Source organism: Heterocephalus glaber, unplaced genomic scaffold, assembly GCF_053883595.1.
Source record: "Heterocephalus glaber isolate CG9 unplaced genomic scaffold, H.glaber_assembly_v1.0 deba00000546, whole genome shotgun sequence".
Classification (NCBI taxonomy): Eukaryota; Metazoa; Chordata; class Mammalia; order Rodentia; family Bathyergidae; genus Heterocephalus; species Heterocephalus glaber.
This window is the reverse complement of record NW_028258147.1, coordinates 18,371,130-18,398,107: the sequence shown is the minus strand read 5'-3', so window position 1 is coordinate 18,398,107 and position 26,978 is coordinate 18,371,130. Positions and strand designations below refer to the sequence as shown.

Genomic DNA, 26,978 nt, shown 5'->3' with positions numbered 1-26,978 from the left:
TCTTTGATTTTAAAAAATCCATATTAATTCAGTTGATTTAGATGTAGGCAACTCAAGATTCTTATGGAAGATTTAAAGTGAACAAGACAGTCTTTATTTATTTTTTAACGAGCAACTTAGTATTAAAAATTATCAGTTTTACATTAAAAAATGAAAGTCTTTTTTACCAGCAACTCAGTATGGTAAATTATTAGTTTTACATTAACAAACGCTATCATAGGTTATCAAATTTTAAAATGCTATTTTTATGTCATGAGATAAAGTTCCTTTAATGTTAGCTTAAATTTCTATTTTACTTAAGAAATTATAATTGATATTTATTATATCAATTAATGTTTTATAAAACATTAGTGAACTATTCTTATGGCAAACCCACTACCTACAAAATTCAGTAAAAACTGGAAGATCAGATACTAATACTAGAAGTTGAATACTTTATTTAAATATAATAGTGAGAACAAATATCAACAAGAACTTCTCGGTTCTTTTGGTACTTCTCCCCATACACTTATTTGTTGATAACTGATCTGTTTCTTTTAAAAAAAAACCCTTCTTTTACTATTGGTGAACTCTGAAATGTCACAAGCTTAGCAGCATAATGGCATATTCACAAACTTGGAAGCCTTCATAATTCTCTAAAATCAAATCTCAGCAATAGAAGTACGTGACTCAGTTTGACTCACTTTCTAAATTCTCACAGAAATTTTGTGCTAAAGAAGCCTTCCCTTGGTATGTGTGTGTGTGTCGGACGGACAGACAGAGAGAGAGAGAGAGAGAGAGAGAGAGAGAGAGGGAGAGTGAGTGTCAGAGATAGAGAAAGATTGAGAGATAGAGGGCAAGAAAAAGAAAAAAGAGGAGGAGGGAAGAGAGGAGAGGAGGGAAGAGAGATGGCCCTTAGGAGGGGGGCAGGAAAGGGAGAATAAGCAGAAACCAAAAGATCCTTGAAAGATAAAAAGAAGCAAGCACATTTATAGAGTGATATTTACTAGAAACATCCTGTGCTGGAGTGGTGATATAAATACTTTAAACATTAGCAGGAATAACGACTTCTAAATTCTACAGTGTAAATATTTAATTTTAAAAGCCTGCAAAATTAACTTTAAATTTATAGCAGAAAAACAGACTTCATTGCCAATCTCATTAAGAATGTATTCTTGGTCTAACTTCCAAATGGCTTCATTCAGCAACAGATTCCTTTTTGACACTGATGCTCCATTTACTGAATCTTGAGACAGTCATTCCTTTTATTAACCAATTACTTAGAATGACCCTTTCTGACAGGAGCTGTCAGTGTGTTGGTTTGAAAGAGACTGATGTGGTGTTAAAGTCTAGCCTTGACCTCTCCCACCCTCTCTCTTTGTTACCTCCATACACTTATCTGTGATAACTCATGTGTTTCTTTAAAAAAATCTCCTTCTGTTATTACTGGTAAACCCTAAAATATTACAAGCTTAATAAGGATGATAGCACAGTCACAAACCTGAAAGCCTTCATAGTTTCCTAAAATCAAACATGATTATGATCAGTACTACTGGGTAAGACTAATATAAAAAATCTAATCCATTAGCTTGCTCAAAAATTAAGATTCCCTTGCCCAAAGAACTGTCTACCATGCTAGACCAATCAATGCATTTTTAAGGCTAGTCCTTATACAGAAATGTGTAAATTCTAGGTAGAGAAGGTCACACATGCAAAAAGCCCCTCTTTGTAATTACAGAATAAAATTCTCTTTATAGGTTCACAATTTAAAAATAAATTTTGTTAGCTGATTGTATTGTTTGTGTTTTAGAGTCACTACATGTCTAAAGCAATGTTTTTTTAACTTCATTCATTTCAGAAAACACTCTAATTTCATCTCAGTTCTCCCCACCCCATGTTTGTAAATTCAAATTGGAGAACACAAATTAATACCCAATCCTGAGGCAAGTATATCTTAGGGAATTTCCTGCATTAAAAGTTGATACTTTGCAGGAAGTTTCTGTACATGAATCCTTCCACATTTTTCTTGGATCCCCATGAAAAACATTATGTTAAGTGAAATTAATACCACTTTCTTTCAATTTTTCCAGATAAGATGGAAGTAGTGAAAATGAATGATGCTATAATTTTTATGTTGTCAGCAAGTTCAAGCTCTACTGAGATTTTGTAGAACAGGTGCCTGACATATAACAGGCACTCATGTTTGTTGAATGAATAAAGTCAGAGATAAATACAACTGCTAAGATGCCTCTTTCTCTAGACAGGAGATATTTTCTGTAAGAATCCTGTAATCCCAGCACTCTGGGAAGCCAAGGCAAGAGATCATCGTAAATTTGAGCCCAGATTGAGCAACGCAGTGAGACTGTCTCAATAAAGTAAAAAAGGTCTGAGGATGTAGCTCAGTGTGAAGGCTCTGATTTTAATCTCTGGTACCACAAAACAAACAAACAAACAAACACCCTTCTGTTAAACAAAGGTTGATAGCTAGAGTGACAGATTACCTGGAACATGTATAAAGTTTATTTTTGAGGAAAATAACTTGATAAGGGCTTCTGGGCTGGCGTATCCCCCCCGCGAGCACAGAGGAGGTAAGCAGCTCCCAGCACACAAGAGGAGGCTTCTGGGCCACTGTACCCCCCCCCCAACACAGAGGAGGTGAGCCACTCCCAGCACACAAAGGAGGCTTCCAGGCTGCCATACCCCACTGTGAACACAGATGAGGTGAGCCACATCGGTGCCAGCAGCATGCCCCCCACATTGAAATGAGAAGACACATAAACAAGTTTCAAAAACAGACTCCCACATCACCTAAAGGAACCCCAAAGGGAAATGAGATGGAACACTGTGATACTCAACCACTTGGACTCCCTGAACTGACAACAAAAAAGGATCTGAAAAAAATGAAATCAGAAGTAATTTCTCAGATAACAGCAGAGATTATGCTCATAGTGCAAGACATGATTAAAAAATCCAGAGAGGGGCTCAGGAACATGATGGAATCCCAACACGGGAAACAAATGGAATCCATAAAATACATGCAAACAGATTTCCAGATTAAAAACTCCATTGAAAGTCTTTGCAGCAGAATGAGCCAATGTGAGGACAGAATTTCAGATATAGAAGATAAGATTGCAATTAGTGACCAGGAAAAGAAAAATTGCTTCAAAGGGACCACAAGAAATCAATCCAGAAGCTGCTAGATGATGCAAAGAAGAATAACATAAGACTGATTGGAGTCAATGAAGAAATGGGAGAGAGTGCATATGACAGAAAAAAACTGTTCACAGAAGTGATGACAGAAAACTTCCCAAGCAGGGGAAAAGAACTTGACATACAGATAAGTGAGGAATATAGGACTCCAAATAGCCTTGATCAAAAAACATCTACACATAGGCATATAATAGTTCAGATTCCAGAAACCCAACAGAAGAACAAAATTCTACAAGCAGTGAGAGAAAAGAAACAAATCACATACAAAGGAAAGCTCATCAGAATCACAGCAGATTTCTCAATGCAAACCCTCAAAGCAAGAAGAGCTTGGAGTGATGTATTTCAAGCCCTAAAAGAAAACAGCCTCCAACCCAGATTGATGTACCCTGCAAAATTATCTTTCAAAATTGATGGAGAAATAAGATACTTTCATGACAAAGAGCACCTTAGGATCTTCATGAATGCCAAACCAGCACTCCAAAAAATGTTAGACAATATCCTAGGAAAAGACAATGAGGATCACAACCCCAGGAAGCCCAGCAGAATGAATCCATCGGGCGCGACAAGAAATTAAAAGGAAAGGAGGAGAATCCAACAAACAGAAAAAGTCATGATAAGTCAATAGGTATGCATTACAACCATCAATGTTAATGGTCTCAATTCACCAATCAAAAGAAACAGACTGGCAGAATGGGCCAAGAAGCAAGATCTAACAATATGCTGCATACAAAAAACACATTTAATTCAAAAAGAAACTCATAGTCTAAAAGTTAAAGGGTGGAAAACAATATTCCATGTGACAGGACCCCCCCCCCCTAAAAAAAAGCAGGAGTAGGTATCCTCTTTGTAGATCAAGTGGATTTCAAACTAAAATATGAAAGACTGTGGTCCCAAGAATTTCAGATAAGGGATACTCAACTTGTATGTACAAATCTATTGTGAAGATGTGTTTTCATTCCTCTCAAGTAAAAACTTAAGAACAGGATTGTTGGTTCTTAACAGTAATACAAGAAATTTCTATATTGTTTTCCAAAATGGTTGTCATTTTACATTCACATTAGCAGTATTAGAAAGTTCTAACTGGTTCACACCTAAGTTGACATTTGTTCTTTTAAAACTTTTAATTTCATCTCCCTAATGAGTGTATACTTCAATCTTGTTATTGTACTGATTAGTATTTTTCTGATTCTAGTGCTGCATACCTTTCCTTATGCTGTATGGCTATTTATCATCTTCTTGTGTCTACTTTTTAATTGGGTAGTCCATTAATGAGCTGTAAGAGTTCTTTATATATTCTGGTCATAGGTTATATGCATTATAAATATGGTCTGTTTAAGGACTATTTTTCATTTTCTAACGATGTCATTTAAAGTTCTAAATTTTGATGGAATCTCATTTATCAATTTTTTTCTTTTATGCATCATGTTTTCTGTATCCTAGGAAATTCTTGCCTACTCTAAATTCATAAACGTTTCTCCTTAAAATTTCTTCTTAAAGTTTTATAGTTTTAGTCTTTCATATTTAGGTTCATAGATCCTTTCAAGTTATTGTTATGTATGGAAGTAAAGGGTTGAGGTTAATTTTTTGTATATGGATACCAGGTGTTCTAGTGCCATTTGCTGAAAACACTATCTTTTCCTCTGCTCTTGAATTGAGTTTATGTTCTATAAAATATTACTGTTAAATAATCTTTCAAAACTCAGTGGACCATATATATGTGGTTCTATTTCTAGATTCTCTGTTTTATTCCAAAGATCTATATGTCTTTCTTTACACCAACACTGCCTTGATTACTGTAGCTTTAGAGGAAGTCTTAATATTAGGTACTAAGGGTCAGGGATTAGCTCAGTGGTTTTGCCACCTGCTGCGCAAGCGCAAGGACCCAAGTTTGATCCCCCATACCAAAATAAAATAAAATAAAATAAAAAAGTAAAAATATATTAGGTACTAAATATCTTCCAACACTGTTTTTTTTCTTTTTTACTTTTCTAGGTCCTTTGCACTCCTACATAACTTTTAAATTTCAATATCCAATTCTTCATTTATAGCAAGTATACATAGACCTAAATTTTTATATCTATACCTTGGATTTTCTAATCCTGCTAAATTCAAATACAAGCTCTAGGGGCTCCTAGAGATTTCTTAGCATTTTCTCTGTAGATGATCATTTCATCTACATATAAAGATTTTATTTCTACCTTGCCAATCCTATTCTAATTGTGTCATTTTATTGCCAGACTATTTTGCTTTGGGCCTAGGTTTCAAAGTTTAATGGACAGATGAAGACTGGGCATATCTGCCCTTGTTCCCCACCTTAGGGAGAAAGCATTGTATCTTCTCCATTCATATGAGGCATTTTTGCTGGAAGTATGGAGTATATGTCTTATCTGTTGAGAAGGTCCTGTTCTACTTCTAGTCTCCTGATAGCTTTTACCATCAAGAGCTGTAGAATTTAGTCCAATTCTTTTTCTCCAACTACTGACAGTATCATATGGCTTTTTACTTTCCTCTGTTAAAATGATGACTTTTGGGGGTCTTCTAATGCTGAACCAACACTGCCATCCCTATAATAAAACCACTTTCTACATCCTGCCAGCTCTGACTCCTAATAGTTTTTTTGTTAAATAAATTTCTATCTATGTTCATACTTTTTTCTTCTATTATCTTTATCCAGTTTTAGTATTAGCACAATGTTGATCTTCTAAAATTAGGGGAAATGTGTTCCTTTTTTCTGCTTTAAATGTTTGATATAATTTATCAGTTAAAATGTATATGAGCCTGCTGTTGTCATATAGATAGGTTTTCAAACTAGGAATATACTTTCTTTAATAGGTGCTATTCAAATTTTATATTTCCTCCAGAGTTAGTTTCATTAATTTATCTTCCAGAATACTTCAGAGAAGTTGTCAAATTTATTTCAAAACAGATTTTTGCAATATGCTTTCTATATCCTTTTAAATTCTGCAAAATCTGTGGTAATGTCTTCTAGATCTTGATATTTTAATTTAAAAAATGTATACTTGAGGGGCTGGGGATTTAGCTCAGTGGTTCTGCCGCCTGCCTCGCAAGCGCAAGGACCTGAGTTCGATCTCCGGTACCAAAAAAAAAAAAATGTATACTTGATATTGTGTAATAGGAAGAAATGGTCTAAAGGAGTAGGGGAAGTGGGAGGGGTAGGGGAGAGGAAAGAAGGGAAAATAAAAAATATGAGAAAAGGAAAAAAAATGGAAACAAATTCTTTGCAAATAGGGAAGGGTGGAGGGGGTGAAGGGAGGGCAGGGGAAGGGGAAAAAATAAGAACCAAGATACATCATGTAAAGGTACAAGATCCTAATGGTGAATGTAACTGTATTTTATACCTAAAATGTACCAATAAACTTAATGAGGAAAAAAAAAGAAAATAACTTGATAAAATATTAGTGAAAATATTAAATGGATTATAAGTAAACTATAAAGTTTTAATGTTTAACCTAACTTTCACATCAAATATGTCACAAAAGCTTTACAGATATCAAATTTACTTATTAAATAGTTCCAAAGAACTCAGCAGTGATTTCTTAATGGACTCAAAGTGTTTTACTATATTCTCCAGCTTCAATAAAGGTTCCTATTTCAGCAGGTTACATCTTGGTATAGCTAATTTTCTTAAAGGGGAAAAAATATACTTGTTGTTAAATTCAGATGTATACTATTTCTGTATGATTATAAAAGAATCAAAGCAACATTCTATAAAAAACAGTGCAATTATAAAAGTTAGTGTCTGGGCAACAGAAGAAATATTTCATTCATAACTCTATCTCCAAGAGACAATAAATATTCTATTGTGGCATTTTGCGTCTATATACATATATGCATATATATATATATATATCACTAATGTATAAAAATAACTTCTCTTCTAACAAGCAGATACTTGATTTTCATTATTTTTTCAACTGGCTGTACATTACTTTTTCTTTTTCTTTTTTTTGGTGCTGATGATTGAATCAAGAGCTTCATGCATAATAGGCACATACTCTACTACTCGGCTTCACCCTCATCCCCCGGCTGCACGTCATTTTAACATATAAATATACTATAATTTATTAAATTATTCTATTATAGGACACTCATGGCACCTACATTTTCAGAACAAACTAATGTACTACTGAAAGATACAGTTATGTTTATGGTCCTTACCACATCTTGCCAGATTATTTTTGAATGGGTTTTGCTACCATTTTCATGTAAGAATATAGTTTGGTGAGATCTAACTAGAAAGTTATAACTAGAGTAGGACATTTTTCCTTGCTAATTAAAATTATGAAAAGAGCACATTGTTTTTTGGTATGCACTTCTTCAATGAACTACAATGTTTACATATTATCTGTCTATCTACCTATCTATATATATTCCTTTGGAAACTTGTCTAAGTATTCTGTTTGTCCCTCTTATCAAAACTGCTTTACTATCTAACATTTTTTGCTTTAAAATATTTCCCTGAGTTCTCCCACATTTTAATGTTAAGTACATACCTTCTGAATTAAGTCTTTCAATTTGCAGACCTCTTCACCCAAAGCTTCAACATTACTAACCAGTTCTTCACAAACTGAAGTGAAATTCCGGGGAGAAGCCCATTCTAGTACTATCTGTTAATATTTTCAAAAGTTACACTTTAAATAATGGATCTGATTTTTCACTTTATATGAACAAAGAATACACAACATTCTTAAGCATTAAATTATATAATTGAAGATTTTTTCTTCAGGGAAAATCCTGACAAATATCAGTCAGTAATTTTATATGAATGCTAGAATCAGCGGACTGACATTTGTGCACTTCCAAAATATAAGTATGTACATATAACTTTCTATATGGAAATTAGTATTAGTACAAATACTAGTAAACAAATTATTTTGTGAAGATTTAAAAAAATGACATGATTCTTTTTTTTTTTTTTTTTTTGGTACCGGGGATCGAACTCGGGACCTTGTGCTTCTGAGGCAGGCGCCAGAATCACTGAGCTAAATCCCCGGCCCAATGACATGATTCTTATACTACAATTACATAAAAATCATAGAAAAATAAGTACACTTACATATTTTTACTTCAAAAAGCTAAAACCAAAGCACATGAAACTAGTAAGTTTTTTGCTGGTGACTTATAATTTTTCAGTGTAAAATTTCCTTCATTCAAGAAACTATATTGATACAGTTTTTTTAATAACACTCAACACACTGTTTTGTTTCAACTTTCACTTTAGCTTTCTGTCACTTTTTATTTTAAACAATCAAATCCGCTTTAAAGTCAAATGGTAAGCTCAATGCTTGGATCAGTTTAATTTTTGGTCTGACTCGTTTTTTCTTTCTTGAGGGTAAGAACAAAGTTTTTCAATTCATTGTTATGTAAGAGAGTAATATTCAACAAATATACTTATTTAGATCTTGTGCTGAACAATGGATATAGTTTTACCAGATTAGTATTGTTTACTGAATTATCATGAACTTATCTGCAGTATTCTTCAGCATTTATACTTAATAATTTTTGTAGAATACCTTGTGAGAATTTACAGGTAACTCAGTAATGATATTCTGTACAGCTGTTATTAAATGGCCACACTGTTTGTTTAATTTTAGAAGAAAGTTGAGGAACTCATCACCACTAAAGAAAGGAAACAAACAAAGAGGAATCACTTAAAAGCAATTTACTTCATTCTATTGGGCTAGTTACTAAGGATCTAGTCATAAAATTAAATTCTTTCAAAAATACTTATAGAATAGATAACATGTAATAGCAACTGAAATGGAGATTAAATACAAGAGAAAAATAAGATCCTAATCTTGAGAAGTTCAAGCTTCAAGATGAGATGCAGAGACACAATTATAACATTGTTATTATAAAGGCACACAGGGAGAAAGAAAATAAAAGAACCAGTATCTGAGTATCTATTATGTGAACACACTATACTATTTTTACATTTATTATTTAATTCTCCCCAATAACATATGTTAATACTAGTTTATAGTTGAGGTATCTAAAACTCATAATGAATTTGATATCACACAGTATGGTTAAGAAAAAGAAATTAGAAATACTTTACAGAGATAATATTTGAACTAAGCTTGGAGCTGAAGAGTAAGTTTGCCAGCTAGGTAAGGGATTCTGGATGGAGAGAATAGGTACAAAGTGCAAAAGTACAGGGCCAGGCCAGGGATTTAGCACAGCGGAACCACACCTGCCTTGCAAGTCCAAGGTCCTAAATTCAATCCCTGGTACTGTAAAAAACAAACAAAAAACCAAATGTACAGGGCAGCATGCATTAGGGTATAACTAAAGTGTAAATTATGAGAAAGTACAAGAGAAGAGGCTACATGTAACCATTTAATAAAAGATTATACCTTTTTGATAATGTAGTTACTAAAGGATTTTAAACAGGAAAAGTAGAAAATCATGCTTTATGAGACAGTTTATTTGGAGAGTGTATGGACTAAAGGAACACAAAAATATAAGTAGAAAGGATAACTGGGTGTTATGGCTTATACCTAGATGTCCCCCCAAAGCCTCATGGGCTTATAGGTGTGGCTTTTGGGAGGTGGCTGGGTCATGGGTGACACTGGAATTAATGTATGTGGTAATTTAGTTTAACATAGATCAGGGTATGGATAATGGAAGCTCTACCCTGGGTATGGGTGGTACCATCCAAAAGGTTTGTAGCCTGGATGGGTTAAAAGGGAAAGGGAGGCTTGTTTGTTGCTCCCGCCTCCTGCAGGTCCTGCAATGGACTATTTCTCCTCTGCAATGCCCCTCTGCCATACCAGCCTGCCTTAGAGTTAGTCAGTGACTATAGACTGAAACCTCTACTGTCTGTGAGCTAAAATAAACTTGCCTTCTTTAACTCCGGGTGTTAGGTATTTTGTCCCAGCAACAAGAAAGTAACTAAGACCCTGAGGGAGTTAAGAGAAAAATCATTCAAAAGATGCTGAAGGAAAGCTTAAAATAAATACCTGACTATCTCAATAGAGAGAAGAGAGAGACAGTAGTTAAGAAATTTTTAGGAAAGTAAATGGAAAAATTTGGTAATAGAATATATGAAAACAAAAGGAAGAATGTGGGATGAGTCTCAGTTTTTTTTGGTTTCAATGGAAGTGTTACGAACAAGCAAGGAATTGAATTTGGGGTTGGGTGGTGGGAGGGTAGGGGATGAAGAGAATATTATGGTATAATAATTAATAACACAAACTTGGATTCAGCTTCCATACTTATGAGCTTTATGATCTTTAACAAACTTAATCTTGAGCAAAATGTTTCTATATCTCTAGAATGGAGACAGAGAAAACACCTAACATTCTGTCACAAAATAGCTGGCATTCAAGCAAAGTCATTATGGCAGTGTCTGCAATGAAGATGAAACACGCAGGTGACAACAAGCAGTAGGCAGCAGAAAATGTAGGTCTTACAAGGGTATTTATCCTGAGATCTACAGACTCATGAGGCTAGATACAATTCAGAATGAGAGAAAATTAATGGGAAAAATAATTTTTATTTTTACTAGCCCCTAACTGGAACTGAATCTTTCCTTCAGTTGTGAATATACATACAAACCACAATAGTATTAGAAATATCTGTGATTTGGTCAACAACAGAAATCAAAGCTATGATCATGAAGAAGACCACAGAGAAAACGAACATACTGCAAAGAGGGGTGAAATGGTAATGGTAGAAGAAAAAAGCCATTAAAGGAAATGTAGCCTGAGAAACAGGAGAAAATCTGGAGTTAAAAATTGATATGAATAGCAAAATGAAGGAGATGACTTCAAGAAAAAAAAGGTTAAGCATGTTAAATAAGTTTAGATTTTTGAGTCAGCAGGAGAGTGTAGTGATTAGACTAGTTTCAGTGACAGAAGCCCATTTACAGAGGAGACTACAAAGAAACTCATACAATCCAAAAGAAAAGTTAGCCAAGGATATGAACAGATAATTCAGAGAAAAGAAAAAAAATATGAATGGATAATTTGGAAATATGAATAACCTTCAGGTGCTACATTCTAGAAAATGACAAAAATTAAATAGAACATCAACATTCAGAGCTGACAAATGATGGGCTGGGGATTTAGCTCAGTGGTTCTGCTACCTGCCTTGCAAGCCTAAGGTCCTGAGTTCGATCCCCGGTACCAAAAAAAAAGGCAAAATAAAAATTTTGGGCCGGGGATTTAGCTCAGTGGTTTCACCGCCTGCTGCACAAGCGCAAGGACCCGAGTTTGATCCCTGGTACCAAAAAAATAAATAAATAAATAAATAAAAATAAAAAGAGCTGACAAATGCATGGGATGACCTTTCTGGAGAGCCCTTTAATAGTATGTATTCAAATAAAAATGTACCTAAAATCTATTATTATGGGGCCAAAAGATATAGATCCAAACAAATTCTTGGACGTAGAACTCTCTGACTATACCTATAAGGCTTTTTTCACATTATTTTCTAGAAGAAAACTTTATAAAAAGCAAATGGGTTAGCTTCTAATGAGACAAATAGCAAACTTTCCCCTAAGACATCCTGCTAGGATGTATAAAACATTTTCACTTAAGACAAGTCTTTTTCTTATTATTAGGTTGAAAAATTAAGTTTTATAAAATGTAAACTTTATAATCTATCCATCCAACTACTATCTATCAATTGATGTGTCACTGACCATGATTATGGTTGATTTCAAAAAACAAATTAAAAAATTATAAACTCATGTTCTATTTAGCAATAAAAACAATACTTATGAAGGCATTTTCAAAATACATATAATTCTTTATTCTATCTCCTTTCTGATCTCTACTCTAGAAAGAACATACAAGACATATTTCTGCTAAAGCAATAGCAGTGATTACTTGTATTAATTTTTGTTCCTATGTAATATTTATAAATTATACTTACAATTTAGATTTTAGTGCATAAATACTAAAATTTGTTCATTATCAATAACTACTCAATGGGCCAGGAATTTAGCTCAGTGGTTCTGTTGCCTGTCTCGCAAGCTCAAGGTCCCGAGTTTGATCCCTGGTACCCTCCAAAAAATCAACCAAAATAACTACTCAACAAGTAACCCATTAATGTTATAAAACATTTAAAGTGCTCAAGAAAATTAAGACCCATTGAGAATTGTCATTGAAAATTATCAAGTAATAGCAGTAATGTAATTCTAGATAGATGATTCACAAATATGTAAGTGGAAGAGAAATTTGTCAGCTCTTATTCAGAAGACAGCAAGGAAATGAATAAGAAACTCAACTGAAACAATATTACTAGAAAAAGTCTTCATTAATAAAAGGAATATTTTAACTTTTTTGACATATAATTCTCAAGGCCACTGAATATGGATAGGCAAGTTATACAAAACATAGTTCTACAGAATACCAAATATCATACATTATGTGAATGGGGTCTTCTTGTCAGAACTGTAGAGCATGAAACCTACACAACTTTACATGGCAGCCCTAATAATTTTGTGCCTATTTAAAAAATTCAAAACAAGCAGATATGACATAGGTGTGGTAAACTGATTTATTTGATGTAATTATTGTGTGTGTGTGTAACTGAGCTAATTACTATTAGGCCCCTCCCTATCCAGGGATATTTCATTGCCCAATAACATGATACATGGCTATGTAACTTGCTTTGGCAAATAAAATACAACTATGAGTGACTGTATCTTTTGAACACAACCATAAAGAGCTACTGAATGGTTCTGCTGGTTGACTGTTCCTTTCCCTTTTTTTTGCCATTTGAACAGCATGACTGAGATTTAGAGGTCATTTGTTTCCACAATGCAACATAACATCATGTAAACAGATTAAACCAACAGGCGATATTTTGAAAAGTTAAAGTATTAAGATAAAAATTCAAATTTGCAATAAAGGTATTATAGTAAAAGTACTATGTATTAATTATAGAATGTCTGAAAAAATGAAAATCATCAACAATCTTACCACTCAAAGATAGTAACTAGTACTACTTTCTGTTGAGGTATTTTTCTTATAATAAACATTTTCTTCCAGTATTCTTCTAGCTTTTATATTACAATGAGTATGCTTCCATGACATTGTTTAAAAATAATTTTAATAGTGGAAAAATAATCATATCAATGCAATCTAATTCAACCATTTTTCTGAAGTTTCCAATTATAGAATGTTTATAAGTAATACACATGAATAATATACTTTACACAACACTTTGTATCTATGTAGATTTTTCTTTTTTGAGGAGAGTAATGTCTCGATGGTCATAATTTTGAGAAGCTTTTGATATATTCAAGTGGATGTTAGTGGTTCAGAGCTCAGAGAAAAGATCTCAGCAGAAACTTTCAAAACTTTTAAGACATGAATGAAAATTGATTATTTCTGTTCAAAATATCTCAAAATAGTAATGGAGTAGTTATTAACATTTTGAAATTGTATCCCTTACTACTGTGACATTGTAAGGCAGAAAAAATAAATGCAGTGTATTCTTGTAACACATTATTTTAGAAAATTTGACACAAAGTATCTTGAAATAAATCAGTAACTAAGTTGTTAAAATTAAACTACTAGGAGATTATAATCAATTAGTTCAACTTTTCCTGCTGTTAGTTTTCTTATGACTTAATGACTAATTTCTTGTTTTAAGGATGACTTTGAACAAATGGGAAGTAAAACCTTTTCCATGATAGCATGTAAACAAATTCTATGATTTAACAACAGGTCAAATTCCTGGAATATATGTCTGCCAGTTTTATTTTTTTAAAATTCAGCAGTTTTAATAAGTGAATCATTAGGATTTTGCATATTATTTAAGTCTATGAAATCCCACAAAATTAATCCTCACTGGCAGCCCTACCTTCATACAAATAGATAATATTAGAAAACTTAATTTGTAACTCAGTCATGCAGAACTTGGGAATATTCCACAATAGAAGTAATAATGGACAGAATTTTTAAAATGAACAAAGGTATTCAAGAAAGTTTGCTTTCACAAGTAGCCCTTCACATGGCAATAAATATTTAAGATCTATAATACTATTCTGAAATGACAAGGCATTATTTTGAATATAACTTTTCCTTTTATAAGGAAATATATTATGAAGAAGGAATGAGGGAAGGGAATGCCTATAATGTAAACTTTGTAACAAAATTTTTAAGAAATCCAGATCACCTGAATTATTCCATGAAAGACGTCTCTGAATTCTAAAATGGTATGGAAATCTATTTGTTCATTATAGTTACAATGTTAGCTTTAGATAGGCTTCACTAATGATGATTAGTACATCACTAATCATCACTAATGATGACTGCATTTATAAGTATTATATTTTACAGGGTTTTACCATCCCTTGACTCAATTTATCAATTTATTCAATCAAATTTGTCTATACAGTTAGGTCTCAGGGAATGGAGAATGTGGCTAATATACACATCAAGTTACTCAGTTTATTCTGTAACACTGCCAAGTATGGGAACCGCCTTGTAAGTCATGGTTAAAAATCCCCAATGTTATGGTTGTGTTTAGATGTCCCCTCAAAGCCTCATGTGAATGAAACGGGGCTTTTTCGGAGGTGGCTGGATCTAGAGCAGGTGATGCTGGAACTGATTCATGGTATAATGCTAGGCTCAAGGGCACTAGGATTAAAGATATGAGTGCTACCTGCCCTAAGTATAAGATAAAAGGAGCCAGAAGATGCCTTGCTACCTTTGTTGCTTTGCTACCTCGGTCCACATGAACTGTTTCCCCTCTGCCATGTGCCACCCTTTTGGAGCCAGCTGATTATGGATTGAAGCCTTTACAAACTGTGAGTTAAATAAACCTTTCCTCTTTTAACTTTGGGTGTTGGGTATTTTTGTCTCAGCAACGAGAAAATGACTAAGATGCCAAACATGTTTTAAAAAGCTGTATGTAGAAAATAACCCTCCATTAATATGTATGGTACTGATATATAATCCTTATTTATAATATTATTTTTGGGGGATTAAACTGGAATATGTTAAATAAAAAAATGTACTACTTACATTGCCCAAAAACTAAAATTGTTGCTATACTCTTAATTTTCAGAAGAAAAATTAGAAAATAATACTAGGTGGTAATCAAAATAAGTTTAGAGGACTCCAAGGAAGTACAAAAATATTCTTGAGATTTTCTATCTGGAACCTGTAGGCACTTTTAAGAGGAAAATAAAACTTGTGTTCTGAACAGACATTATTCCTAAACTTAGTCCTTGTTATGATGGTTATTTTTTGACCCACATGAAACCAAAAGGAGCTCAAGAGTTTCAGAAGTATTAAAAAAACCCCAAAAATGAACAAATATAATAAAAAGGCTGAGAAAGATGTAATAAACCTGACTATGTACAATGACAAGCAGAGGATTAGGGGAAACATATTTGGTAAATAAGTCTCCAAAGAGACAAAAGACACTGCATATAAGAGAATATCTCTTAGGCTCGTTATGAGGTGGTGTTGCAAAGTAAGGGAAGTTCAAAATTACCTAATTGGTAAAAGGAAAATAATTATTATAGGTTATTTAGGATTCTAAAATCTAGGTGACTTTACTCTTGAAAATGTCTATACACAAAAATATTTACAAATATTACTAGACAATTGCATAATCTAAAAGGCAGAAGAAGCCTTACAGATTTTTATAGTCTGTGTTTAAATCCTTCTATAAGCAAAAACCTCCAAATCTAAGTAAGTATTATATACAGTGAAACTAGTACCTTCTTTTTTGGTACCGGGGATCAAACTCAGGACCTTGCACTTGTGAGGCAGGCAGCAGCACCACTGAGCTAAATCCTGGGACACTAGTACCTTTATTCTGGACATCATATTTTCTTTAATGCAGTCGATGACTGTTAGCTTTTCATGACTATATATGCGATACTGTTAGTTAAACTGAATTAATAATTCACTAGAAGCCTCAGTGATTCTTCAAGTACATTAAGTTACAGCTCAATGAAATATAAATAACTTTTTAAATATTCATTTTTTAGGTCTCTGTAGCCACTGGCAGTCACATATAGATGTTGAGCCCTTGAAATCATACAGACTATTTCCTTTGACCATAATGGAATCAAGCTAGAAACCAATGCCAGAAGAACAACAGGAAAATCTGTAAATATGTAGAAATAAAATGATATACTTCTAAATGAATCAAAGATGAAGTCTCAAAAGAAACAAAAATATACATAGAAGTAAAGGAAAATTACCACACAATATATCAAAACTTGTGTGATCCAATTAAAGCAGCATTGAGGGGAAATGAAAAAGGCTAACTGCCTCAAGAATCTAGAAAAAAGTAAAGAAATCAGAAGGAAGGAAACAATAAGGATAACAACATAAATAAAATTAAAAATAATAGGGAAACATTACTGAAATAAAAGTTAGGTTCTCTGAAAAAAAATCAATAAGCCTCTAGGGAAGACTAATAGATAAAAGGACGACAGAAATCAGCAGTACTGGGAATGAACTGGGCTATGACCATAGATTCCCAAGCCATCAAAATGGTAACTGAGATACAACAACTTTATGGTTGTAAATTTGAACATGGAGAAAACATGAAAAAGTCCTTGAAAACCACAAATTACTAAAACTCTATCAAGATGAAACAGATATAACTTCTTGTCTTATAACCATAAAAGTCATTTATGATTTAAAATTTCCCTCCCCTTATCTCCAGGCCCAGATGGTTTCACTTAAGAAGTCTAATGAAAGTGTTTAAAGAAAAATTAACACTAATGTAATACATTGTTGCATTAATTAGCACTAATTCTATACCCTCTGCCTCTCACTGTAAATAGAAGAAGAGGGAACACTTTCAACTCATTTTTTAAGGCCAGTATTACCCAATACCCAAACTGGATAAAGCACAAAACAAATCTATAAAGGAGTCCATGAACTTAGGTGCAAAATATTGACAAAAGAAACCTAACAATGCTTAAAAAGAATAACAAACCATAACTACATGGGATTAATCCCAGGTAGACAAACCTGGTTCAATAGTTAAAAATCTCAAATGTAGCTCACCATACTTAACAGGCGACAGAAAAAAAAAATATGAGAAGATTCAACAACCATTCATAAATACTTTAAGAAAAACAGAAGAACTTAACTTTCTCAGTCTCACAAAGAGACTCTAAAAAGCTCTGTAGCTAACACCATTATCAATACTAAAAACACTGATGGTTTTCTTCTAAGACTGGGGACAAATCAACAATGTTCATTATTTACCACTCTTATTCAACACAATCCTAGAGGTTTTACCCACTGCAATAAGACAAGAAAAATACAGAAAAGGTGCAACAGATTGGAAAGGAAGAAAGCATAGTATATGATTATGTAGAAAATCTTAAAGAACCTAGAAAAAAACTCCTAGAACTAATAAATGAATTGAGTAAGACTGAAGGATATTTGATTAGAGCACACAAATAAACTATGCATAGAAACAAAAAGTCAGTGTCACTGACAACTGCTCCAAAAATAATTACTTAGATATAAATCTTAACAAAATACATAGAGTTTATGTAATAAAAGCACAAAAATCAACTATACATGAAAACAAAGAAATCAGTCACTGACAACTGCTCCAAGATAATGAAATACTTACATATAAATCTAAGAAAATATGTAGAAAATTTATGTAATAAAAATTACAAAATACTAAGGAAAGAAAATCACAAACTTGTACAGATATCTGTTTATGATGTTGATTCTGAATAAATTAATCAATGATTAGAATTATTATCAAAACCCTAGAGAGATTTTCTGTAGACACAGAAAAACTTGATCTAAAATGAACATGAATAGAAAAAGATTCTAGGATACCTAAGACAATTTTGAAAAAGAATAAAATAAGAATCATTCTTCTTGGTGTTAAGGTTTACTATACAATCTTGATTATTCAATCAAGACAATATGGTACAGGTTATATATCCCTAGCAGGAAAATCTTAAATCTCAATAAAATTTCACTGCACTCTGGATTTTTGATTTTCAGATTAGGGATACTCATTAGGTAAAGTCTTTGCAAATATTCTAAAATAAAAAACCTCCAAAATATGAAACACTTCCGATCTTGAGCACTTCAGATAAAGGACAGGCAAATAATACTGGTGACATATGAATAAACTGTGGGTTGTACCAAAGTCACTTTACTGGTTTTGATATTATACTATAGTTATGCAAGATACTAACACTGGGTGAAATTTGGTGAAGGGTGAATGGGATCTCCCTGCACCTCTCTCTGAAATATCATGTGCATCTACAATTATTTCAAAATAAAAAGTTAAAAATACTGCTCCATGTTAACAAAATCAAATATTATTTTCAAAATAGATTTCAGATTATTAATAATTAGTGCTTGACAAATTTATGATATTCAAAATGAAGTTTATATATTGATAACATCATTTATCACATAGGAAGGCTGAAAAGAGAGCCGAATGTACATAAGAAATGCTTTCTTATTGGCCTAAATGTTTTTACTACGTCAAATTTTCAATTTGACATTTCAAGTGACGTAAAGAGAGTAAGAACTATACTAGGAAAAGTATGGGATTTTTACAGAGTCTAATATAGCAACATGCAATGAAAAACATAAAGCACAAATGTTTCTATGTGAATTGTAAAGATGCACTGCATTACTTTTTTTTTTTTTGGTACCAGGGATTGAACTCGGGATCTTGCGCTTGTGAGGCAGGCGCCGGAACCACTGAGCTAAATCCCCAGCCCAACTTTTTGGTATACTAATTTTTTTAAAACTGACTTTCTGAAATAAAGTCCATCCCATTTTGAACACAGTATATTATTCTGAAATCTATTTCTTTAGGAGAATGTGGTATCAAATAAAAAAAAATGTAACTCGGACATTTCAAAATTTAGTTGGTTCTGAACAATGTCAATGTAAACTGATAAGTTAACGTTACCTGATTTCCAACTTTGCCACATCAGGTAAATCTGCATAATTTATCTCTCCTACCTCCAATTCTTTAAGAGCAGCTATAATTTTCTGCTGATCTTTACTGCTAATTCCATTCTACGGAGAGACAATTTTAAGGTATAGTAAGATACTTATATTGAACAATTTAATTTTCTTAACGTTTTCTACTTGAATTTGCATATTAAAAACTAGATTGGAAAATAGCAAATAAAATTAAAATACATGGTTTGCTTATAACTATAATGGAAAAATTTACATCATTAAAATATTTGGCATATAGTTAACACAGTCTTTTTTACAATAGATAACAGCAATTGTGATGGATTATAATCAAACCACAGTTTTCATATACAATAAGTTCAGAAAAACACAGTAAAACTGCTTCCTTCAAAATATTTAAAATCTTATCAGGGATAATTAACAATACTCCACCTTTCATTTGTATTATACGCTGATGTTAAATTGAATTTTATATCTTGGATTTAATTAATTAATATGCTTATTCTGAATTTTGGTAATAGGCAACATTTCAAATTTCTAATGTGTTCATACAATAAGACCACTGCTTTTTAGATACCTTATTCCTCAAAGTATCTCTAGTACTTCCTACAGCTATTTTTTCAGTTGTTATTTAATAATACTAGGTCTTTACAATCTTGAGTATCCATTATAAGGTATATTATTTGAAGACACATATTTATACTCACATACATAATAAAATGTCCCTAATTCCTAAATACCCTGTTTTAGAAATCTATTTCACATTTGGAAATGAAGTAGCAGATTTAGTTAAGATATCATGACAATCTGAAGGAAAAAAATCCAAAACTAAGTCTAAATTTATTTAAAGTAACTTACAGTTATAATTGGATTTCAGATATAGTTATCCATTTTAATATCTAATGAGGAACCTAGGAAAAGATTCAATCACACTTTATAGCACTAGGATTTTTAAAATAGAAAATAATCCCTGGTACCAAAAAAAAATTATAAAATAAAAAATAAAAGGATCTACAATTTAAAAATATCAAAGAATATATGTGGAGTTTTTGAAAGTGATACTAACCTCTGTAAACTCATCTTTTTTCATGGTCAAAAGGTGTCTTAAAGTTATATCCTTTTCCTGTAGAAAAGGAAAAACCCACCACCTTTCAATATAAGTAGTACAAGGGGAAGTAGGTAAGTCTACATAAGTTAGTTATATGCTCCACTCTTAAATTCCAGCTTTCTAGGGAGGACAAAATATAGTATGCAGATATAGGACTGCATTACTGGGTAGACAGTACATAGTCACCTAAAAAATAAAAACAAAACTAATTTTCAAGATTCAAAGAAAGCAATCACATTCATATTTGTTTAAGTAAAAACAAACGTAATTCTATAAGATTTGACGGAAATTGTATTTATCAATATTAAACTTCTGGCTATATGAGATTAACCCATCAAAATATGAACTTTTACTCAAGATTTCTCCAAACAGGAAGAACTTTCAAGACTCTACAGTAGCTCTGAAACACCTGAACAGAATGTGCACTTTTCCACTGAAACTGTCAGAATCATCTAGCTAGTAATTATCGTCATCTACTCAAATCCTACAATGTATGTGGTTTGATCAAAACATAATGGGAATGTTTAAATTAAAAAATTATTACAGTAAAAGACACACTGTCACTTTCTTCCTCAAAATACTCTCCCTTGCTTCAAACACACTTATTCCATCATTTTTGCCACTTTTTGAAGCAGTTCTGGAAGTTGTCTTTTGTCGATGTCTTTAGTTGCACTGTTGTGGTTGCCTTGATGTCCTGAGTTGAAAATATTTGTTCACGTTCATTTCGACTTTTGGGATGAGCAAGAAGCCGCATGGTCTCCCACCTGGTGAATAAGGTGGATGAGGACACACCATAATGTTGTAATTTCATAGAAATTGCTGTAAATGTGGACTGTAAACTGCTTCAGAGAGTCATAAGAACAGTATGACGTGGTTAAAGCAAGGAAGAGTGTTTTGAGAGGGTTCAATGACAATGTGTCTTTTAGTATAAAAATTTTATTTTAAAATGTCACTGTATTTTGCAATCATATTGCATATGCTTAAAGCATCTGGGCAGTGCTTGGTACATGATCTAATGTAAAATGACAACCCTACACTAGCTATTATTATCATCCTTATAAGGAAAAGATATTTAAGTAACATTTCAGTTAATAATCTCAGTGAGAGTCTGATATCAGGTTTGTCTGATTTAAAATCAAGCTTCTAATATTTTATATAAGATTTGCAATTGCAGTTGGGTGTTGTGGCACACTCCTGTAATCCTAACACTTTGCAGGCTGAGGCAGGAGGATCCAGTAAGTTTCATGTCAGTCTGAGCTACACAGGGACACCATGTCTCAAGGCGGGAAAAAAGGGGCCCTTTCAACTGAAAAAGCGAGGCAAAAACAAAGAGTTTAAGTGTAAAGGCACTGGGTAGTGGATTCAAAACTGTTAAATCCACCCAGATTCTAACTTAAGTTAATTTCTAGAAAAAATAATTTGAAATGATCATTACAAGTTAAAACAAGATGGGGCTGGGGATTTAGCTTAGTGGTTCCGGCGCCTGCCTTGCAAGCGCAAGCTCCCGAGTTAGATCCCTGGTACCAAAAACAAAACAACAACAACAACAACAAAACAAAAACAAAAAACCAAGATGTAGTCCAAGTTATGGAGAAAAGGAATGGCACTCATTCATAAGCATGCTTAATGAATTTACATTTAATGTTATGTTAACCATCAAATAAATGTGTATGTGCATACAGATCATTATAATTTATATGAAATCTTACCTTTAGTAAGTCTGTCATATGTTCCAGTCCAAGACCATGCAAAAATATCTCCAGGTCTCCAAATGCTGTATATGAACTATACATATTTATAGCAATGTCAATTTCAGAATAGATTATAAATGTACACATAGTATATATTTATATTTCAGGGAGAGAACAGGAATGAGTAAGAAGGAATCTATGGAGAATATATTTGCAAATTTATACAACAGATTTAACAGTATATCAAAGAATAAGCATGCTTTCTTTTTTATTTCTTTAAAAAATTTTTGGTATGCTGGGGATGAACTTAGGGCTAAGCAAGCACTCTACCACTGAGCTATATACCTAGCCCTAAGCAAGTTTTCTTTAGCAAAAATAAGGAAAAAAATTATAGCTTTTCTTAACAATAAAATATTCATCAATATGTATTCCTTGTGAAATCTCTGCACATAAAAATCTCTTTAATTATAATAAATAAAAATAACTTGGGGCCAGGGATTTAGCTCAGTGGTGCCGCTGCCTGCCTCACAAGTGCAAGGTCCCCCAAGTTCGATCCCCAGTACCAAAAAAAACCCTTTTAAGTGTGGTATCTACAGAGTAATTTTCAGCCATATACAGCATTCAGGAAAAAAATTAATTTTAGCTTATAAAATAAAAAATGTGCTGAAAATAATTACAAGGCAAGATATAGTATACTTTAAAACTTAACAAATATAATCTTGATTTTTTTATTGCTGGGGATTGAAAGCAGGCTTTTGCACTTAACTGCATCCTTAGCCCTTTTCTATTTTCATTTCTTGAAACAAAGTCTCACTAAATTGCTAAATTGCTCATGTTGGATTTGAACTTATGATCCCCTTGCTCAGCCTCCCAGAATGGTAGGATTATAGGCATGAGCCATCAAGCCCAGGTTTAAATCTTTTAAAAATAAATTTTACTGGGGCCAGGGATTTAGCTCAGTGGTTTTGCCGCCTGCTGCGCAAGCGCAAGGTCCCGAGTTTGATCCCCAGTACCAAAAAAAAAAAAAAAATAATAATAAATTTTACTGATTTAACTAAAAGTTTATGTTTAAGGTTAAAGTTATTATGATTAGTGTTTATACATATAAATAAAAATTTTCTAAAACTCTGAACAACAAAGCACCTAAAATTCAGATATTAGTGATTTTAAAATGCTTGTAAAAGTTTTTAAAATATCATATATCTTAAATAGGTTACCACATTTACATTTAAATGTACTGCATGCATTTAAAAACTTATTCATATGGGTTCTGTTGAACCAAACCATGTTCTGTTACCCAAATATGTGATCCTTTTCTTTATCAGAATCTGCTGTCAATAGTTTACAAATAGTCTCTTCTTTAGTTAGCTGTGGAAGCTTTCCTTCCAATGGATTCAAAGTCAAAGAAAGAAAGCTGAAGATCTGAAAAAAGTTCAAAGCCACTGAAATGTACTTAACATGACTTAGACTATCCCTTCACTTAAAAGAAACTAAACATGTAGTTTTTATCTAGAAAGAAAATTTTACCAAGGTGAGAGGGACAGAACTTTCATAACATTATCCTGAGAATAACTTTTATAAAATCAAGTAAATGCTTCCTTGACCTAAAATAATCAGGAAAAAGTACATCTAATTCAAATTAGTAAGCTTAAAGGAAGATAGTAATTAATCTTTTCAGTACGATATAAAACAAAACTAATGTGGCATGTTGACAAATGACTCAGAAAAATTAAGCACTATGGTAGTACTTTAAATACATTGCTAAGTGGAGAAGAAATAATAAGCATGACAAGATGTACACAAATTCCAACTATACACATCAAAATACGGTGAAATTCTTTAGTTTTACAATCTAACTTCTTAGAAAGTCAAGGCTATGTCATATAATCAGTCAAAATATAAGATCAAATCTTATTTTAAAGGAGGGGTGACTCAAAATAAATTTTGATATTCATACATTTCTTATGTCAAATTCAGTATCATCTATCCAAAATTTAATAACGCAATAAAACAATTTTGTTTTTAAAATTTCAAACCTTAGAAGAAAACTGTAAGCTTCTTTTTTGAAGTTTTACAGGACTTTAGGGATTAGCATCTACTCTAAAATAATTTTGAAAATGTAGATTTTATTTGTAAAATGATAGGCATGTTTATTAGATTGCTCAAAAATTAGAGACAGTTATTTTACATGCAGTAAAAGTGACATGACCTGATGATTATATGATGGGACCTTTGGAATTACACATACTTTAAAATTCAGAAACTCAGTGTTATGAACTCTTGAACTAAATAACTTAATTTTACAATTGTACGGTACTTGTTTCTTGCTTAGAAAATACAGACCTGTGGCTAAAGCTTTAGTGTTCAAACCAAAAATTTATGTTGCTAAAATAATTTAATATATAAATAATATCATTGAATTTAAAATCAAATGATAGATCATACACCCAACTGTGTTATTGCTCTACCACATACCTTGTCACAGTATAGGAATAAACGATGTTTAAGGGATTTAATTTTTAAATTTTCTTAAATATTCATAAGTATGTTTTATTTATACACTCTTATGTGATGTTTTACTAATCTTATCAATCTCAATATACAAACTAATTCTTAAAAATATGAACCGGTTTGAAATGTTTAAATAGCCTTGTTACAATTTCATTTCTAGGAAAATATTTTTTTATCCTTTTACATAACTTAAATTATCACATTACATTGCAGGGCTGGGGATTTTTCATTACTCAGAAAAAAGATATATTTAAACATTTAATAATAGTCAAAAATATTCTTACTATACTTGTGAATTCTAACAAAACAATGTAGAAGTTCTATATAGGATTATGTGATATGTGACAGAAAAAGTAATTTAATATACAAATAGATACCTCAAGATGTTTATTTCTTTTTGCAATCTCACTTGGTGTTTTTCCATCTTTGGTTTGTAGCATTTTATTAGCTCCAAGTTCGAGTAACTTTAAAACTACATTTTTATGACCCTGACGTGCTGCCCATGTTAAAGCCTGTAAGTAGGGGAAAAAGTTTAAAGAGAAGGAGTGTAAATGAAGTGGCCAGGAAACAGTTTCAACAGCATTTATGGCATAATAAAAGAGAAAACATAATTAATGGAATGACACAATCTCTTCATTTCACAATATAATGTGAAAGCTATATTTGCAGACTGCAACGTTCACTGATTTTATAAACCAAACAATGTTTTACATAGCTAAGTGATGTCACAGAACAAAATGATTTTTATCTGCCAATCACTAATGTTTTCTATAAAGATGAATCCTTACGTGTGTTTGAGAGCCCAGGCTCTTCAGTACTACAGCTTTGTCAGGAAAGAAGACTAAAAAAAAAAAAATCAAATAATCCCTTTCTCTTTCAGCTTTTGCTGTATTTTACTAACAGTGACTATATCCCAGGCTTTCTATAATTATTACTTCATAAAACTCTTTGTAATAAAAACCAACCAACCAAGCAAAACCCACCTATTTTTATAGACTACTAATAAAAATATCAAAGTTAAAAATAAAATGGAGTATTACAAAAATGTTTCTTACAGTGTAACCATTCTCATCCTGGGCATTAATGTCTGCTCCATGAACAACAAGGAGAGCAACAACCTGAGGGTGACCATCACGTGCAGCATACATGATTGGAGTCATAAGTCTCCTAAGAAAGACGAAGAAACATTTGCATTAATTCTGCCATTAACAACTACTCTTATTTATGAATTTAACCATACTCAATACCATCAGTACTGCTTTAAAAGCAAAGAAAAAGAAAAGCTTTTAGTAATTCAAGTAATTTAAAAATTAATCTTCTAGCAAAAAGTAAAATGTAAAAGGTAACACTTAAAAGTACTGAACGCTTACACAGCACCCTCTAGTGAAGAAACGTTAAAAAATCACTAAGCCACGCTTTCTAATGTTTCATTAATTTACACATTCACCTAGAAAATTATCAGAGTACACACACTGTATTCATGCTGGGAATATAGTGATGAATGAGACAAGGTCCTTGCCTCAATGGATTTGCTCATATTAAATGCTTATTACATTGATGAAATAAAATTTTAAATTGAAAAACTTTCTCTTACTTCTGAATTCATTATGACTCTATTTTAGTCTAAGACTGAAAGAATTTTATCCTGACTTGGATGCTTAATCAAAAAAGAGATCAGTCCAATAATGTAACCTGCCTAATACTTTCAAGAGGGCGGTGGGGGTATAGCGGTATCTCTATAGTTTATCATTTCCCAAAATAAGAGATTCAATCCCTCTACTGCTGGAAGTTAGTCAGTTTCTGGGCCTATTCTTTTTTTTTAAATATAGAAATAGAAATTTATTTAAAATTTTTTATTGGTATTGGTGCATATTTGGAGTATATAGTAATTGTAATTTTCATAGAGAGTAGGTACATGTACATAATTCATCTCAAATTCTTTTTTCAAGCCCCCCCCCCCATCTCTTAGTCCCTTTCACTTTGGCAAAAGATCTATTTCCATATTCCCTATTATCTTGTATTTTGTTCATTTATACTTTGGCTTTCTCATATAAGAGATATGCAATATTTAAGTTAGTGTGTCTGATTTATTTCACTTAACATCATGGTCTCAAGGTGCATCCATTTTCCTACAAATGACTCGTGTTTATCCTTTGTTATGCCAGACTAGCACTCCATTGTGTATAAATGGTATTTTTTTATGTATTCATCTGCTCGTGGGCATATAGGCTGCTTCCAAGATTTAGCTAGTATGAATTGTCCTGCTATAAACATGGGTATGCAGGTATCACTGTAATATGAAATCTTTAGTTCTTTCAGGAAGATAGCTAGAAGGGAAACAGATGGGTTAAATGAAATTTCCAGTTTGCTTTTTGAAGAATCTCCATACTGAATTCCATAATGGTTGTATTAGTTTACATTCCCATCAACAAAGTAGAAGGAGGGTTCCTTTTTCTCTGCAGCTTCAGCAACATTTGTTATTTGCTCTCTTGATGATAGTCATTCTTTCTGGAGTAAGGCTAAATCTCAGTGTTGTTTTAATTTGATTTTCTT

At 32.4% G+C, this 26,978-nt stretch overlaps 1 protein-coding gene across 1 annotated transcript in view; it reads right to left on the bottom strand.

The window, feature by feature from the left end:
- Positions 1-26,978, bottom strand: part of Asz1 (ankyrin repeat, SAM and basic leucine zipper domain containing 1) — a 55,972-nt gene that overhangs the window by 2,110 nt on the left and 26,884 nt on the right. The window contains exons 5-12 of the mRNA XM_004865256.3: positions 25,481-25,592; positions 24,803-24,937; positions 23,212-23,336; positions 21,933-22,008; positions 20,182-20,238; positions 19,102-19,211; positions 8,724-8,829; positions 7,704-7,817 (exon numbers count right to left, since the gene is read on the bottom strand). Coding sequence (XP_004865313.1) covers positions 7,704-7,817; positions 8,724-8,829; positions 19,102-19,211; positions 20,182-20,238; positions 21,933-22,008; positions 23,212-23,336; positions 24,803-24,937; positions 25,481-25,592 — 835 coding nt within the window. The remainder of the gene's footprint in view (positions 1-7,703; positions 7,818-8,723; positions 8,830-19,101; positions 19,212-20,181; positions 20,239-21,932; positions 22,009-23,211; positions 23,337-24,802; positions 24,938-25,480; positions 25,593-26,978) is intronic.